This window comes from Maylandia zebra, linkage group LG14, assembly GCF_041146795.1.
Source record: "Maylandia zebra isolate NMK-2024a linkage group LG14, Mzebra_GT3a, whole genome shotgun sequence".
In the NCBI taxonomy this organism is placed as follows: Eukaryota; Metazoa; Chordata; class Actinopteri; order Cichliformes; family Cichlidae; genus Maylandia; species Maylandia zebra.
In genome coordinates this window covers 24,403,360-24,422,167 of record NC_135180.1, presented here as the reverse complement: position 1 = coordinate 24,422,167, position 18,808 = coordinate 24,403,360, and the positions used below count along the sequence as shown (strand labels likewise).

Here is an 18,808-nt window from a genome sequence, read left to right as displayed (position 1 = left end):
CACAGACAGAAAACAGAAGTGTCAAAAAAGCTGAGAACCTCAAGAAAACATAAGGGGGGGGGGAATGACACAAGCCTACAGCACCACAGTGAGGATTTACATGCCTGTGGTTGTTAATGGAGATGCAGCATGGTCTCATTCATAGCTCATTTGCAAGTCATATTATAAAATACGCTGGGCTTCTTTCTCTGTTTGACACATCTTTGAGCTTGGGTACAAGACCTGTAAATACGCAACCTTTCAGCTTCAATAACTGAAATAGTGTGTCACATACAGCGTAGCAGTCTAAATGGGTCTTTGTTCTGTCAGTTTAATAAGATATCTTTTGTAAAAACTCAGAACACATGAAACATGTTTGTGTGTGCCTACACGCATGCGTTTGTACTGAGAGAACACATGAAACATGTAGTGTAACCGGTGTGATTCTGCGTTGTGTCGGATAAAAAAGGTAAAAGAAAGAAAGACCTCCAAGTAAATAATTTGCCCACTCCAGCTCCTCTCCCACAGGGGATTGAAGATGGAGATTGAAAATGTGACGTCATTCAGGGGTAAAACCGCAAAGGATTCTGGGAACTCGTGGCAGGAGGTACTACCGCACGCAGGTAGAAAAGGGCGCGGCATTTATTTTTACATTAAACATAAAGTATGCATTTACACGTAACATATTTGACATAAGATAAAACAAAAACAACAACATGAAATCCGACATACCTGATAAAAAAGGTAAAAGAATACAAACAGTGGGGAAGAGAGTTAGCTCAACCCACCACAACGTCCAAGCTAGCAAGGAGTATATATTCATGCTAGCATTTATGGCGCCTAAAACACATTTATGATACACACATACTACACACTTATAACATCTAACAAAAACAGGCTTAATAATGACAATAATTGAACTAAAATCGCAATCAGAAACATCCAGGTGGCTAAATATGCATTATATGTGTGGTTTTTTTTTTTTTTGTCTCTTTTTTTTTAAATTATTATTATTCTTATTTTACTTTTGTAATAATAATGCTTATAAAGTTGTGAATGATGAATTTCGGCTTCAATGAAGGGGATTAAATAAAAGTATTGAATTAACTGTTTAGGAATTATAGCCATTTTTATACATAATGCTCAGGTGAAGCCTCTAACAATCTGGACCTGATTTAAAGTGTCGAATTCTTTTTTTTTTTTCTTTTTTTTTGCCTGTCCCGTTTGGCTCTTTTGCCATCAGAATTGTTGTCTAAAGGCAAAGAAAGATGCCCAACGGATTTACTTTACCAAATTGACCATCCCAGCCTTGCCGTAATGGTCCATTTGATTCACCTTTTATTGTTTATTTTATTTTCACTTACTGAATACGGGACAGACTTGACTGGGGGAAAGAAGGGGAGAAAGAAAGAGGGAAAGAGAAACAGCTGAGAAGAGGGACGGGGGAGAAGGGCAAAAAACAAAAACCAACAGAATGAGCAGAAAAAAAAAAAAAGAAATAAAAAATGCATATATCGATCACCTGGGTCACCTGCTGAGAAAGAAAAAAGAAAACAAGCAGAAGAGAACAAGAGTAATAGAATAAACAACATCACAATGATATATGGGAATATGACAGTAAATACTAAATATTAAACATTATTGTGCAGCACATAAGATCAACAGAACACAGTGTGCTTTGAGGTAGGAGCCAAAAAGGGTGTAGTTTGTGGGTGTGATCACCCGTGTGTACACCTGTGAGCATGGACGCGCTTGTTTTTTTAAAAGGTTCCTTTATGTAATGATCTGCTAGAGGGTGTGGGGGGGCCACAGCCCCGTCCTCCAGGGCATGAAGCAGGTATGGAGGAGATCAAAACTCCAGACATCCAGAGGCCCCCAGAACACAAGAGACCATGTGTGTTTTAAAGTGTTGGAAAGAAATGACACCGACCTCTCCCACAGGGGAATTGTAGAAAAGGGGAGAGGCAAAGGGGTACACTGTATTTATAGGATTGCACCAAAGAAGAAGAAGAAAAGAATGAGGAGGGGCTCTAACTGACAATGAACATAACTACAGGCTTGGAGGTCCTAAAAGTCAGGTATAAAAGGAACGGTTTGGGGGTTTAGAACACATTTTGGGTAATTATAACAATGTGATTTATGACCCTGTTACAGTTGCACTTAAACACGTTTGTGTGTGCCTACACGCATGCGTTTATACTGAGAGTATTTGCATTAGGCAACCACCTCAGGCACACAGAAAAGTGATGACAACATGTTCAGCCTGAACAAACAGGGAAACATGGCCATACACGATGCACAACACACATAAAACACATGCAACCAGCATTGCCCTTGAATAAAAGCATCACTAAAGGCTGGCCAAGAATGACTTCTAACAGGTAATCTGTTATTAATCAGAATAATCACATATATTTAGCAGATTATAGCAGGTTCATTTACACAGATATTATTATTATATATTTTTATTTTACAGCAGCCTACATAGCTATTATTTGTTGCACTTCAACTATGATAATAAATATTGTTTACAGTGTAGCTTCAGCAATAATATTGAATGTAATTCAAAATGATAAGAAAGGGACAGTTTAGTGTTTTGTTTGTTTGTTTGTATTTTTTTTTTGGACATTATTGGAGGTTATACATGAAAATATGGCATTCTTAACTCCAAAATACTAAACCATTGAATAGGTGCTGAACAACATAAATGTTAAACTATTATGTAGCACACACACACACACACACACACACACACACACACACACACACACACACACACCTTCATACACCAAGTGACTTTTTGCACAATATTCAGTCTTTTGCACATTTCTATTGCAGTGTTGTGTCTGCATCGTTCTGTTCTGTCTGGTGTGGTACTGTCTTTGTTTTGTTTTGTTGCAATTTTTGCGCATTGCACTTTATGTAGTCCTGTGTTGATTGTCTGTTATATGCTATATGTAGCACTGTGGTCTTGGAGGACCGTTGTCTCGTTTTACTGTGTACTGTACACATGGTTGAAATGACAATAAAGCCACTTGACTTGACTTGACTAAATGAGAACTTCGGGACTCAAAGTACATTTATAAAGTATTTACTATTACAAGGCAGTAAGAAAAAAAAATGTAGTATTAAACATTTTACATATACATTTGTGAGTGTTTAAATTCTCACTTACAGTTTGACATTGTATATATTTACAAGGAGAGGCCTGCAATTCAGAATCCAAAGGGGCCACACGAGAAACTGGGACTGTTGTGGAGGGTTGCTTATTCGTGTGGCCCCCTTCAACAGTCCCAGTTTTGCCCCTGCTTTAAAGTTTCATTTTTCCAAATTAAATACTCAAGCTATGGGGGATGTGTTTTTTGGGGGGGTTTCCAAAATAAAAGCTCTATGTGAGATTTCTTCTCCAAAATAAAAGCCTAATTTACCTCCTAGAAATTTACCGGGATGTCTTAAAAATGTCAGATATCCAAAAGCAAAGCTTTCTAATTACCTTTGCTTCATTAAAAAATAAATTATGTAAATGCTCCGTATCAGTCTTTGCATCGGATTATTTGATAATCAGAAGCAACCGCTCTTGCTTTCCCTCCGATGTCTGTGCGGCTTGAAGAACAAAGGGGCGTGGCCGCCGTTGTTCATCGAGCACGCTCGCGGTTTGGAGGATGGGAGAGAGGACGGCGCTGCAGAGGGAGGGAGCGAGGAGGAGGAGGAGGAGGAACTACGGGTGGAAAAAAAAGTTAAAGTGAAAATGGCTTCCTTGTCTTTGGAGTCCACAGAACAATCTGAGAACAGCACAGGGGAGCCAGCGGGGTCGGAGACCAAAGAAGAGAAAGATCCACTCCAAATTTCGGAACAACTGCTCCAAAGTTTCCAAAAGTCGGCGCTGAGTTTTTCCACTGACCAGGTCTCATGTCTGTGCGAGGCCCTTCTGCAGGCGGGCAATGTGGATCGCCTGTGGAGATTTCTCTCCACTATACCTCCTTCGTCCGAGCTGCTACGTGGCAACGAGACCCTGCTAAAGGCCCAGGCACTGGTGGCTTTCCACCGGGAGGAATTCAAGGAGCTGTACGCCATCCTGGAAAGCCACAACTTCCACCCGTCTAACCACGGGTTCCTGCAGGACCTGTACCTCAAAGCCCGCTACAAGGAGGCGGAGAGGTCCCGGGGCCGTAGCCTGGGCGCAGTGGACAAGTACCGGCTCAGAAAGAAGTTCCCCCTACCCAAAACCATCTGGGACGGAGAAGAGACCGTGTACTGCTTCAAAGAGAAGTCCCGCAATGCCCTGAAAGAGTGCTACAAGAGCAACAGGTATCCCACTCCGGACGAGAAGAAAAACCTGGCCAAAATCACCGGGCTATCCCTCACGCAGGTCAGCAACTGGTTCAAGAACCGCAGGCAGAGGGACAGGACCCCGTCCGGGACCCACAGCAAAAGGCAAGACCCGCAACACTGGAAACACAATCCAGCTGTCGCCTTTATCTCTGTTTGCGCTCTAAGTTTGGTAGCAAGCAAGGAGTCACAGCCTGAGCGGCAGCAGCTGCTGTTTTTAGCTGTCCTGTGTTTATCTGAACGAAGCTTTTTTTTCTTTACTTTGTCTTTTATAGCGAGGGCTTATCAGAAAAGTCACTGAAAGCAGCACATAAAAGCTTACCAATTAAAAAGCGCGCAGACCTACAGAGGGCTGCCTGCAGGAGTGCACAAATCAGTGTGGCAAAACTCAGAAATGGCACGAAGTAGGAAGACAAACAGGAGGTGACTTCTGACAGCAGTGAGGCCACACATGTCTGACACCAAGAGCATGTTGCTTTGTTATGAAATGTGAGATCTAGGCGCCCACTGTGGCTCAAGTTTCCTGAAACCCTGCACCGCATCCTGCAGAGCCACAGGGTGACAAAGGTTAGGGGAGGAAAAGAGCGTAAACTAAGGCAAAGGTGGGAGTGTGGGGGGAGGCTGAAATCACAGTTTTAAAATGAAGATTTCTGCAAGCAGTGGGAGGGGAAGTTTGTGAAAAGATAAGAAAGATAAGTTTGCTGTGCTGTATCAAACCCCACGGTCTGGCAGACTGGGGCCACCAGGATGCTTTATTTTCACACATTAACCACATATCACCAAATGTATCCAAGTGATAAGAACATATTCCAGCTTATTTAGAAGTTTTATTATCAATTCATCTTAGTTTCAGTTACATTTCCACAGAGTTTTTGCTCATTTTAGTTTAGTTTCTTTAGAAAAGATTCGGTTAGATTCTGTTTTAAAACTGGGACACGCAACTCATCGTGTCTGATTAATGTCAGTCTTAAAAAAACAAAGCCTCAGAACCTCCTGATGCATGTTGTGCTGACAAACTTGACCAAAGTGACAAAGACTAAAACTTAAAAATTAGGATTAATGTCAGTAGGTAGGTAGGTGATCATACAGCAACTTTGAGCCCCACTTTTTGTAATAATCCTGATGTTGCATTTATAAAGGTTTTTAGAGTCCGTAACTGACTACTGTATTATAAAGTCTCTAAAACAGCACCAATAAGTATTTTTGCCTTAATTCACAGGAACAAAGATCACCAGTAAACATTAGTGTAAATGAGCCTGTTAGCAAATATTTAACCTGCATTCCCTCAGTTGAAACGACAAAGTCGCTGTACAGTGCAGTCAAATCAAACGTGCAGCTACCTGCTGTGGCGACCCTTTGTTAATAAGGGATCAGCTGAAAGTAGCTTCTTCTAAAGGAGGCATGCCAGAAACTGTTGGAGAACGTCGGCATTAGAAGAACGCTTTGATTATGTTAGGATTTCCGGACGGATACAAAATGATTTCTGCACCTTAAAGTGGAGGCTACTCTCCCTTTAAAATCAAACATCCTGCTGAGGCAAACTTTAAAACTTGCAGGCATCCTAGTTTTGAATTAGAAATATTTAACATATTTAAGAGTGACAGTATATTGCTGATTGGATGTGCTTTTGGAAAGTGGTTTGCTTTGTTTTTTTGTTTTTTTTTAGTATTCTAGTAATATTGAATCTTAAATAATGCATTTATATCACATTTAAAGTTTCACATGATGGTAATGGAAACAGCAGAGTGCAGTTAGAAGAAAAGAGAGTGTTACTTGGTACGATGAAGGTTGCTTGCTCAGTCTAATAGATTTGAATCCTGTAATATTATATACACAGAGCTTAAATTAGATTTTTTTTTACCATCTGCATGGTGTCATTGTCCCGTCTTGTTCACAAATGGGTCGACTCTATCTTTTATTCCTCGAGCCATCAAACGTCTGAACATGAGCAACACACAGCCTGCTCAGTTCGTGTGGCCAAAGTCATCCCTACGATACAGGAAGAGTGAAAGAGTGTTTAACGTGTGCTTGTCTTATGTTGATGGGATTGTTTTATTTGAGGTGTCTGCAAATGTCAGGTGACTTCCCCGTGGGGACAAATACATCTATTTATCTATTTATAGTTGTAATGAATAGTTGATTAGTCTCTAGCGGCCTGGCCCTGGAGGATGGATGAGATTCATCCTAAGTCCCTTAATAGCCGGTTTATACTCGCCATTGGCACCACAACAAATTGCAGCACGCGCCAAAAGTGACATCACAACTGCCACGTCCTGGTGTCGTTTCTGCTTGTCGGGCACCTCTGAACTGTGTTCAGTGACGTACTGGTGCAGGAGCTCAGAAACTCCCACATTACAGAGAGGGAGATGCTCCAGCAGCTGAGACAGATGAAACTTTCTGAAGAAGACTTTGGGATTTCTCTCTTTCCTGTTTCGACTTCTTTTACACTCCTACCCCGGTGCTGATGTGGAGGCCCCTCTTCTATTTTTAAAAGTAGGCTTGAAACTTTCCTTGTTGATGAAGCATATAGTTAGGGCTGGCTCAGGTGATTGTGAATCCTCCCTTAGTTGCACTGCAATAATCTTGGGCTGCACTGAGCGTTTCTTCTTCACTCTGCATTTAATTACTGGTTATTTTTAATCTTTGGCTGTTTCCATAGTGTGTCTTCTGTCCTGTCTTCTCTCACCACAATCAGTTGTGGCAGATGGCCGTCACTCCCTGAGCCTGATTCTGCCGGAGGTTTCTTCCTGTTAAAAGGGAGTTTTTCCTTCCCACTGTCACCAAGTGCTCATAGAGGATTGTCTGATTCTTGGGGTTTTCTCTCTATTGTTGTAGCAGGTCACCTGCTAATCGGAAGGTTGGTGGTTCACTCCTCGTCTACTCCCGTCTGCATGCCAAATATCCTTGGGCAAGATATTAACCCCAAGTTGCTCTCAGATGCATCCATCGCAGTATGAATGTGTGTGAAGTTGGATAGAAACAACTTAAAAAAAAACAGCGCTTAAGTAGAAGAGTGCTATGAGAACCAGTCCATTATGGGGCAGCAGTGAATTAGATTCTGGATATTGTGGGTTATCCTGATGTGCACACCTCTCCTCTTGGGTGGTGGACCGTGGATTCAAAATTCAGGGGGAATCACACTCCTTGCCTCTGGTGCTGGAGAGGAGTGTTTGCCTCTTTATCTGGCTGCTTAGTTAATTATTTACCTAGTTAGTTTAACAGAAAATTAACCAACAGCAAGTCTGATTATTGATTAATAATTTGAGCTCTTTCCAAACAGACACATATTCACTGACTTTAAATTCTGTTGTAAAAGAGTTGAGGCTTTTTCCTCTTTTTGGTTAGACTGAAAATCGTGGGCTGAATTTTATAAAAATAATGAATATATAATTATTAGCTGCAGTCTTACAAGTAGCTACTTTTTGAATCAAACATTTTTCAGTCTTAAGGTTTTGTTTTATTTGTGAGTTGATCTAATTGTGTATTTTCGTTCATTTCTTGTAACATTAAAAACTCATTTGTCTGTGTGTGCTTCTGTCCTTTTATATTTGACCATTTCAGTGAGTCCGATGGGAACCACAGCACTGAGGATGAGGCGAGTGCGATGGACGACACTCCCGACAAACCAGACGAGGCTGCCGGCTCCACAGCTTCCATCATCTCTGTCTCTGCGGTCCCGTCCAGCACTGGAGGCCAGCTCATCCTCAACGGGTCCAGCGGCTTCCTCACCGCCTCTCTGCTCAATGGCAACTCCCTGATCTCCAGCAGTGGTGCTGGTGTTATAATTAATGGGATAAATTTAGGTGATTGCCAGACCGTCACACTGAGTCCTGTTGGAACCAGCTCTCCTTTAATACTGAACGGGGCTCAAGTAATAACCAAATCTGGGGTTGGTGTGCAGCAGCCACAGCAAGCTGTTTCTGGGGTGGAGCAGGAAGTTTCAGAAATGGAGGCCAAGCCGAGCGGCGTTCCAGCAGTTGTTCTTAACACTAACGTCACGCCTGTCTCGAACCCCATCATTTCTCTTCCCCTGCAAACCAAGACCGAGAGTGACAGTGCAATGGGCTTCATCAGTGTTTCCGAATCAGAGGGCAGCAGCCAGACGGTATCATCCTCTTCTTCCTCTTCCTCACCAACCAGCCTCTCTTCACTAGTTTTAACACAAAACCACCAACGCCAGGACTCCCTCCCCCTCCCAGCATCTCTGTCATCTGCAGGCATGCTTGTCTCTAGTTCTGCAGGGGAGCAAGGGGAGTATAGCATCTCTGCTACTGCTCCCTCTACCAGCCTCAACCCTCCTAGCTCTGTGATTTCAACCAGCAACTGCACCCCTCAGGTTTTCTCTCTGCCCCAGGTTGTGCCTTCCATCCAGGGTATACCAGTATCTCACCTGGTTCAGCACTCTTCGGGAGCCCAGGTATCCCAGTGCCCTCAGCTGGTCCCAGTATCCCCCCTCACCTCACCAGCGCCTCAATTTCAAAGCCCCCAGACTCTGAACACAGGAAACAGACTGGCACAGCAGCAACAGGAAGCCTCGGCAGCTATGTCTGAAGGTGCCACAACCATAGTTTCCATCTCACCGCTCAACAACAGTCAGCTCCCCCAGCACGTGATGCAACAACTGGGGGAGCAGACCACAAACTGTACACCCAGCAAAATCCAGACACCGCAGGTTATTTCCATCTCTTCCCCAACACAAGTCGTTCCAGTCCCCCAGGCCAAAGGTGGCACACCGGCACAGCTCGTCCCACTCTCTGTGCCCCAGCTGGTACCAGTCTCCTCCATCCAAACTTCCTCCACCATCTCTTTCCCACAGGTGGTACCTGCAAGTCCTTCTATGTCCATCCCTTCTGCCCGTCTACCATTACAGATCCTCACTTCAGCTCCTGCAGCTGGAGGGGTCCCACAGGCTCCTCTCAGGTTAAACCAGCTGAGGCCCATTCAGAGCGTAGCTCCTCCAGCCAGCACGGCCCCTACGGTGCAGCTCCTAAACTCCGGCATCATTCAGCTACCCTCTACCCCTCCAGGTATTCTCAATTCATTAAATATTTAAAAAATGTAGCACCCAGAACTAAGAGAAAATTAACTGATTATTGATTAATAATTATATATACCGTATTTCCCGGACTACAAAGCGCACCTGAATATTAGCCGCACAAGCTAAAATCAGGGGAAAATCCTGTTTTGTACATACATTAGCCGCACCTGACCAAAAGCCGCAGGTGTTTCAATATTGACTTATCATATGTAAGAGAATATGCACAAAGCGAATTGTCAGGAAAGAGATGGCTGTTTGGAGACACACCCCTTTTATTAATATTTTGAAAATCAAGTTATGGGTACATATTTGCACATGTGCTGTGCTTCATAAATGAGTAACAAATGTAGTACATAACAGTAACCTACAGCACACCAGAAAAATAGATTCAGACTACCTTTTAGGCTCAGGTGCAGTGACACGGCTTTAACAAGAAGAAAAGTCAGTCATTCACCACCATCTTCCTGCGCACTAAAACCACCAAAGTCCTCTTCTCCAGTGTCGGAAACGAACAGGCTCAGGATGGCTTCGTCATCCACTCTCAGCTTCTTTCCTTCATTGTCACTTTCAAAACCAAAGATAATCCTCATTGTCATTGTCAGTCGAACACCCTCTGAAGGGCCGTGGCGGTGTCCTCCTCTTCATCATGCAGCAGTCCAGCCCTTCGAAATCCGTTGGTGATCGTGGATGTTTGCACACTTTTCCACGCTGTCAGAATCCACCGGTAGAGTTGAGCACAACTTGCTTTTCGCAAGTTTATCGCCGCTCGTCATCCACGCCTCCTGCTGAACGCGTAGCGCTACTTTGAAGTTTGTTTTTCGCGCTACTTGTACGGCACTATGTTGCCTGGCGGATGGACATGTGACCAACATACCACTCTTGAACCCCGATCCTTCCGCCAGGCAACGTAGTGCCGTACAACAGCGGAACAAACAAAACAAATCGTCTTACGATATCACAAAAATCCTGGACAATCTATAGAAAAGCCGCACCTGACTAAAAGCCGCAGGGTTCAAAGCTTGTGCGGCTTATAGCCCGACAATTACGGTACATATATCTATGTGTGTGTATTTGTTACTGCTTCCAGCTTCTCAGACATGACTTCTTTTTCATATTCACATGAACTGATTGTATTTACAGTCAGAAAAGGTGAAATTTTTGAAGTTACTGTTAGTCAGAAAGAGTGCGCAAAGACATTTGAATGTTTTAGGACTCAGAAAAATCTTTTTAATTATTGATTAATAGATCATCATTGATTGTTTATGTGGTGCAGAAAGAAAAAACAATGACAGACATGTTTTTTGGGGGTTTTGTCTTGCAAATAATCAACAACATGTCACACAAGTCAAAGACGAGCAGACATTGACATTTTTTGCTTAATCAGAATTGGTTATGATTAATATTTTGCTACCCACCTACCCTTGGAAAAACCCAGAAACTATTCAAATTGTCATCAAACTACGTCTTTATTATATACTGAGGTATCAAAGCTTATCATTGGGTGTACTGGGGAGGTCCTCAAATGTCGTCTCTATAGGGGGAAAAGTTGAATCTATTTGATTCTGATTGGCATCCATTCATAAATAAAAGTTTGAACAGCAGGTTGCCGTGTGCCTGAGATGACCGCATGAGGGAATATCCATTCTAAATAACATCATCCAAAGCCAACACTATGAAAAGTTATCTGAAGCCTGTGGTTCTGCTCAGATCCTCTGACCTCATTATGTGCAACACTGGACATGTTTAATATAAGCATCTACCCGCAAGTTAGTATGTACCTGGGAAAATTTGAGGAATATTTATCAGTACAGTGTTTGTTTTTTTTTCCATTGATAGCACTACAAAACCAAACATAAAAGAAAATAATGCTTTCAGAAACATGTTCTGTTTCTGTATGATATTATATATATATATATATATATATGCCATTCTGTAAAACACTCATTAAAAGTATTGATCTATAACTTGGATTGCTGCATGCACTTATAAGATATAGCCCCATTGCTTTTTATATCAGCTGAATCTGGTTATATTGTTTAGATTGTTGCCAGTTTATCATTTATCATTCATATTCATAGGTAACCTTCTCCTCGGTGGTAGCCCCTACCTGAGTGTCCAGCAAGGCAAGCTGATTCTGACCATCCCAGCAGGCATTCAGCTCACCAGTTTGCCCCTGAAACCAGTCCCTGACGCTTCCACCATCTCTACAAACGGAGTGATCCCCATTCTTAACCCTTCTACCTTTCCCGTAGTCTCACAGCCTTCAACACCAACGCCCAGCAGCCTCGCCGCATCATCTCCCCTGAACTTCATCAGCTCATCTCCACCATACTGTGCTCAAGAGACTCCCATCCAAACCAGCCAAGTGCACGCAATCCCCTCCCCTCACCCGCTGGACCCAACGGCCACCCCGACAACGCAGAATGCTCTGACTCCAGAAAGCATGCTCACGCTCAGCCCCATGTACACTGGAGTGACACCAAATAGCCAAATGCCCCAGCCAGTGTGGAGCCCAGTGCCCCTCTCCACTTCAGCCAGTTTAACTCTGTTTGACGTCCGCACCAAGGGGGACCTACCTGTGGACCCAGCCTTGTTGGGTCTACCTGGTGGGGAGTCGCTGCTCCTGGGCAGCCCCTCTCCAGAGCAGGATGTGGAAGCCAGCTCGCCACTTGGGAATCCAGAGGAAATCGATGGAGAATCAAAAATCCTTACTCAGCTTCAGTCTGTCCCTGTGGATGACGAGCTGGGCTTATAGTTTTTAAAACTGGTTCAACACCACAGATCTGTTTGTCTTGTTTGGATGACTTGAAACATTTTTATCCCACATCTTGCATCATATAAGATCACCATATTTTTTTATAACCTACAGCAGCAATTCTCACTCAGTAGACCAGATGCCATTGTGGTGCTAGCTGGAAATTTAACAGCTCTCTTTATTATGAATGGGATTATTCACCTGCTGGTTCAATTACTCCTCTCAGTTTGGATTAAGATTTTTTTTATTTTATTTTTTACTAAAATCAGTATGTGCCTTACTTTTTTTTTTTTTTTTTTTTTATAAAAAGATCAGATCCGCACAGATGATTTAAGGATTAATCTGCTTGACTCACAAGTCTTGATGTTAGACCAAGACTTGTGAGTCATGGGGTCAGGGGTCATGGATCCTTCTTGTGGTTTTGTGGACTAACTCAGCTCTACTACGTCTGGGTTTCTGATATAGATCCACAACAGTGATACACTGTTCAAAAGGGAAAAATCTTTAAATGGTTCCCTCCCTGTCCTGAATTCAGCCTGAATATATTCTGCCAACACTCCAGCAATATCCCTTCATCCATCATCTCCCACTCATCCTGGACCAGGTCATAGTAGAAGGTAGCCTAAGCAGCTATCAACTTCAGTTCTTCCAGGAGGAAACCAAGACATTCCCAAGCCAGCAACAACAGCACACTGTTTCCAGTGATCAATCGTGGAGTCGTCCTGGTCGGATCCCTGAACCACTTCAGCTGGTTCTTTTTAAAGCAGAAGGGCAGCGGCTCTCCTCTGAGCTCCTTCTCACTTTGTCTCCAACTTTGAAGAATCTGACTTGCATCTCATGGTCTTATTCTTCCAGTTACCACCCCAAGTATCCCTAATATTTAATTCCTCACAGTGTAGAGTAGGAGTGTACAGAACAGTCGGACTCACCTCTCTTCAAAACAACTGGATCATCTGCCTAACTGCTCGCGCCACACCAGTCCACCATATTTTCACCATCCACCAGTCCTCTTCCACACTTTCGTCAGGATAATTTAACTCCTACATGTGTAACAGGTTCACCTAACAAATAAACGATCCTCGATTCTGGGTGGAGACCCAAATCCCTTTCGGGGTTGCGTCAGGAAGAGCATCCAGCATAAAAAATCTTCCCAATCCCTAGTGAATAAGGGAGTAGCTACTTGTAGCAACAACACAAACTCACCCTAAACCCACAGTGGAGACTTTTGTTTTTAACTTAGAGGTTCGGATTCTCATCCCACCCTGCAGGATGTCACCCTCCGAACATCTGACCACCGAACATCGACACCACCAGTTCTGTCAGTTAAGTCTATGAACACAGTCGGTGATTAAGGGCAAGCATGGCTGAATCTGTTGCCCAGTTGCAACGAGTTTGACCAGGAATATAGCGAATATTATAATCTACACAAACATTAGATCATAGCTGAAAGGGCTATATGACAGTATTTTATTACCACACGTTAGTAGTGTTGTTTTTATCATTGAACTGTCTGCAGTTTCCAGGATTCAGCACTGCCTGACCTTTGTTTAAAAAAACAAACAAACCTATATATAGAACAGGAGGAAATAAAAGGGTTTATACTCTATGCAATGCATGTTTAGTTCTTCATAAGACACTATGTCGCACAGTGGCTGAGTGTAATTTTTTTAAAGCCAGTACTCTTGGGAGATAAAAAGAAGCTGTGCTGAGCTTTTAAAAGGAAGCACAGCAGAGCATTACACTAAAACATGTTGCGATGTTTCCTGTTAACATCTCAGCATGTTAATACTTATAAGTGCCTTATTTTAAAGCTCACACGTTTGATGTTATTGATGTTCTGACTAAAACGTGCTATATATATATTTGCTATGTACTCAACCAAATACCTGGATTCACTTCATATGGATTCTTTTGTGTCTACGTTTATGAATGAGTTTGTTCAGTGATACACAAACGTGTCTTTTCTTTTTTTGGTTGTGTGGTCATAGCTCAGTTGTGTTTTTTATTTTGTTGTTGTTGTATATTTTGCACATTTCATTCACATATTGTTTACGCTGCACTGCCACGGTGTTATGACAGCGGTCGGACTCATTTCACAGTCTCTTAGTAAGAGTGACACAGAAAGATAAGGAGCCAAGAAGATTAATCAGGAAGTTGTGGTTCGTGTTTTTGAGATATTGTTAAATTTTTGAGTACAGCTCGATCAAAGCTGTGTGACCTTTCTGTTGTCATAACACAGGTAAGCGGTCAAACCTTTGGCCAATTATGGTACAAAAAAAATCAGAAAAACACGTATAGTTACATTAATGTGTGTGTGTTTGTTGGTCTCATTTAATCTATTTAAGGCATGCATCAATCAGTTAGTAGTTTTTAAAACAGTCCTCGAGGAGAAGCTGTGGATAGGAAATGTTCATTATCAATTCACGCTGTAACGTGAGGTTTTCCAAGCTCAGCTTCCAGGACATTAGCTTGGACAAATCAACCTGAATTTAGCTGAGTGTTTAAATTTGTTTGGGGGGGGTAAAGGAAAATGTTTTCATTGTGTTTGTTCATATTAGCCATTTCTTACCAAAGTATGTTGACATTAAAGCCTGCATGGCTTACGCACACATGTTCCTGGATTGGTTTTCACTCTCCAGCCTGACGTGTAACATTCATGACTCCAGACTTAACCAAAGATGTCGTGTGTTTTTGCTTTGTTTTTGTTTCTGAGTTTTCAAAGGGATCATTTGTGCCTCGTCTTCTCATTTTTGTACTCAAATGCATTCTATTTTTTATATTACATGATACTGTAATAAACTACATTTACAGAAAAGACTGTGATTATTGTGGATGTCCTCATGCGCCACACTTTGGAACTGTAGATTATTGCGAGTGAGGGGGGGTGACAACCTTTGCTTCTAATTTGGCAAGAAAATTTTATTCAAATGTGTTCTTTTACTGAGAAACCATCGTGCTCTGACTCTGCGTGCAAGTCAGACCAAAATGTGTGTGAGCTTGTGCATGCATGTGTTTGTACAAGAGAAGGAGGGGATGCATGGTGTGTTATGATAGCCCTGATGGTCTCAGGTTACCTGTGCCGCGGTATGATGAGTAATGCTACACACACATGCAGTTTACTTAGTTTTTGTTCATCCACACACACAAGGGCATAGAGGGAAGGCTTTGGCGCTCTCCTGAGAAGATATTTTCACCTCGCGCCTCAGGACCCGTCCATGCAGCTATGATCTTCACAGCAGAGCAGGTCACCTGCGTGTGCGAGGTCCTGCTGCAGAGCGGCTGCATAGATCGTCTCGCCAGCTTCCTCCGCACTCTTCCTCCTGCTTCCTCCTCCTCGTGCCCCGGGGAGCTTGAGAGCGTGCTAAAAGCCAAAGCCGCGGTGGCCTTTCACCAAGGGCGCTTCTCAGACCTCTACACCCTGCTGGAGGGCTTCCCCTTCTCTGCACGCAGCCACCCGCTCCTGCAGCAGCTCTGGCTGCAAGCCCACTACATAGAAGCGGAGAGGCAGAGGGGCCGACCCCTGGGAGCTGTGGGGAAGTACCGCGTGAGGAGAAAATTTCCTCTACCAAACACCATCTGGGACGGAGAGGAGACCAGTTACTGCTTCAAGGTAGGCAAACACTAAAACTGCATGTTTTTAAGTAACTGAAGTGTGAGCTGCATTTAATCAAGTAGTGTACTGGCACTGATTGAAGTGGAGCATAGTGTACTTGTGGGCTACTAATACTACTATGTACAAGTCGTGTACTATCACATCTGAGGAATACTGCATCTTTAATACAGTATGTGACCTCTATAGCATAAATATATAATTTATATTTTTGTGCTTTGCATAAAACATTATCTTTCAAGTATTTTTATAGTAATGAATCTAATTATATGTAAATATAAACTGTCCCACCCTGCTTTTGTGAGTAAAGAGTATTATTAATCTTAAACTATTGGTTCAGAGCATTATAGGACCAGTGGGATGTAACTTGGTATTTTACTCACATACTTAATTTAAGCATTTCTATGGAGCATGCTGCATCTATGCCATTGTATTTCGGCTTAAAATACAGTGCTATGCAAATCTCGAGCCACCCTAATTTCTTTATATTTTGCTTCTAAGGAGTAGAACTTGTAATTTTTAAAGTGGTCTTGACTAATAGTTCTCTAGGTTTTCTGAAGCTTTTTCAAAGTCTTTCTTTGGACACTGGCTGCTGTTTCACTTAGGTCAGCTACAAGGATTAAAAATATTTTCAGAGGAATGGGTTTTGTTTTTAAAAAAAATGTGTTCGTTAGTTATTCAGAAAGCGGCACGGTGGCGTGCTGGTTAGCACTGTTGCCTGACAGCAAGAAGAGATTGAACATCTCTCTGGGTACTCCGATTTCCTCCCATAGTCCAAAGACATGCAGTTAGTGGGGTTAGGCAAATTGTCCAGGGTGAACTGCCTCTTGTTCTGTGATAGCTGGGATAGGCTCCAGCCCTCCTGCTACCATGACAAGGATAAGTGGAAGAGAATGGATGGTTAGTTATTTGGAACCAGTTAACACTGACCTAACTCAAGGATGGACCAGTGCAGTCTACAAGGGGTATCTTTAGGCACTTCAATCTAGTTCAGTCTATGAGAAATGCCAAAGATAATAGTTTGACAGGCATAAAAGGTTTGGGGGGTTTTTGCAATTAGTCGAAAGGTTTAGCTCAGCAGGGGTGTGCAATGTGTGCTTTAAAAAATGAGGAAACTGAAAATGTGGAGACAAAAACAAATCTCAGTAGAAGGAAGGTATCTAAAAGTCATGTATGTAAGAAATAGGAAAAAGACCTGACACAGAGATGCACATGGCCCGTCAGCTAATAAGAGATGCTATTACAGTTTCTGGATCGCTCACATATCTTCTGATAATAATGTCCAGATTTCACTATTTATTTTATTTAACTGCAAACAGGAAAAATCTCGGAGTATCCTCAGGGAGTGGTACCGCCGTAAGCCGTATCCCTCCACCCGAGAAAAGCGGGAGCTAGCAGCAGCCACCGGCCTCACCGCCATCCAGGTCAGCAACTGGTTCAAGAACCGCCGGCAGAGGGACCGCATAGCGGAGTTTACCGGGTCAGTGAAGGGCACCAGGTCGCTGTAAGCTGAACTGCTGTCCTCTTATCATTCAAAGAACCCCCATGTAAACTAATATTAATAATAAAAAGTGATGAACGCGTCTAGTTACCTCGAAAGTCGGAGCTGGGAGCGACGTACGAAAAACAGGAAAGAAAACGCAGTTTTACTTATGTTTAAGCGCACTGCTGCCATCCTGGATTGCTAAATCGTAGTTTGGGCTTTGGGGCTTCTCCGATTTGTCAAATTGGAGGTTAGACTTGAGTGTATGTTGCAGGTGAAACGTCTGACTGGGAACAGGGAAATTGCGACTGCTAATGGAAGGCGCCATCAGTGGCCCACAGAAAGCGAATGGATACACCGAATAAACAAACCGTTGGCGTTTAGCATTAAGCAATAAAAATCGGGATTTGTGCTTTCTGTAATAATTTAAATTAATGACTAAAAAAAAATCACCTACTCATACCTTTAACTTAAAATTGAATAGAATAGGGTCTTTACAGAAATCATTGATTTTATACTTTTCGTTAAGAAACCGATTTTTAAAAAATCGCCGAGTGATTTTAAAACATTGCCACCATAAGCTAACTCGATTCTCTTACCTTATAGTCGGGCATAAAATAGTTCCTCCTTTTTTCCAGTAGCTTTTTTTCTATCACCAAACTAAATTACATAAGCAGTACATATCAGTTTAAAGAAACTGGTATTTTAGTTAATATGCATTTCATGCACATAGTGATAGGGTTCACTGATAATTCTGAAAGTTCGAGTCAACGTTGTGGGGAAAAAACAAGCGAATGGCTGAACGATTTTTTCCCCTGTTAAAACTAGAAAAAAAAACATCTATGTGAAGCGAAGCATTTAACTGGGTTGTACTTTCTACAAAACGCTTTAAGGAGACTTTAATCTGGCATGCCGTAAATAGAATTTATCACTGTGGCGCACGCGTTGAATTTTGCATAATAGCACCACCTTGTGGCTACAGTAAGACATTAATCTGTACTTTTTTCTAAATCTCATGATCCTTCAGTTTTCAGACAGGCTCTCGAGGACCTTCAGAACAAGCCTACCCATCCTCTGACAACGACCTTTCACCTCCAGGCAGTCCCCAGTGCTGCAGCGAACCACCTCCACCCCTTTTCCATCCACTGCCTCCTCCACTGCACCACACATGTGGAGGGCATCAAGATGTTTAAGCTGTCCAGTGGTTGATAGATCATCATAATTTCTGTTGTCATTGAAAGTTTATTACCAAAACAAGACCTAGCAGATCCCCTACAGAGACTTAAACGTTTACAGAATATCACACAAGACAGACATCAGACGTCTGGAGATTAAAGCCAACAGACTGGATCACAGGTGTGGCATAAAGGTGCATCTCCACACTGCATTCACAGATGAAATCAAAACATTTATAACGATCAGGGAATTATTTTTATTAAAGGGTACATGCTGGTAAACTGCACCCACATGTATCATACCCAAAGGTTACACACTGAACCAGGAGACAGCGTTTTCAGTGTTTACGACTTCCTGAAATGTCTTGAAACTGTAAGAGAACCTGAATAAAATAATTTCACAATCACTGCGGTGTGATCTTTTACCATAGTAACATCT

The 18,808-nt window shown here is 42.5% G+C and overlaps 2 protein-coding genes across 2 annotated transcripts; both read left to right on the top strand.

Moving 5' to 3' along the window:
• The first annotated feature begins 3,657 nt into the window (after nucleotides 1–3,657).
• Nucleotides 3,658–14,975, top strand: six5 (SIX homeobox 5). The gene is made up of 3 exons (XM_004543594.5): nucleotides 3,658–4,413; nucleotides 7,870–9,335; nucleotides 11,425–14,975. Exons 1-3 carry the CDS (start codon nucleotides 3,728–3,730, stop codon nucleotides 12,099–12,101), a joined length of 2,829 nt encoding a protein of 942 aa, XP_004543651.2. The 5' UTR covers nucleotides 3,658–3,727; the 3' UTR covers nucleotides 12,102–14,975.
• A 247-nt stretch (nucleotides 14,976–15,222) lies between these two features.
• six9 (SIX homeobox 9) lies at nucleotides 15,223–18,776 on the top strand. Its single transcript, XM_004543596.5, has 3 exons — nucleotides 15,223–15,711; nucleotides 17,031–17,191; nucleotides 18,222–18,776. Exons 1-3 carry the CDS (start codon nucleotides 15,325–15,327, stop codon nucleotides 18,385–18,387), a joined length of 714 nt encoding a protein of 237 aa, XP_004543653.1. The 5' UTR covers nucleotides 15,223–15,324; the 3' UTR covers nucleotides 18,388–18,776.
• The last annotated feature ends 32 nt before the right edge of the window (nucleotides 18,777–18,808 follow it).

Excerpts from the sequence above, each read along its gene's own strand:
- six9 (XM_004543596.5), top strand. The coding sequence starts at position 15,325 with ATGATCTTCACAGCAGAGCAGGTCACCTGCGTGTGCGAGGTCCTGCTG. Across the intron at positions 15,712-17,030 it reads AGACCAGTTACTGCTTCAAG|GAAAAATCTCGGAGTATCCT; the intron begins GTAGGCAAACAC and ends AACTGCAAACAG. Across the intron at positions 17,192-18,221 it reads CGCATAGCGGAGTTTACCGG|TTTTCAGACAGGCTCTCGAG; the intron begins GTCAGTGAAGGG and ends ATGATCCTTCAG.
- six5 (XM_004543594.5), top strand. The coding sequence starts at position 3,728 with ATGGCTTCCTTGTCTTTGGAGTCCACAGAACAATCTGAGAACAGCACA. Across the intron at positions 4,414-7,869 it reads TCCGGGACCCACAGCAAAAG|TGAGTCCGATGGGAACCACA; the intron begins GCAAGACCCGCA and ends TGACCATTTCAG. Across the intron at positions 9,336-11,424 it reads GCTACCCTCTACCCCTCCAG|GTAACCTTCTCCTCGGTGGT; the intron begins GTATTCTCAATT and ends TCATATTCATAG.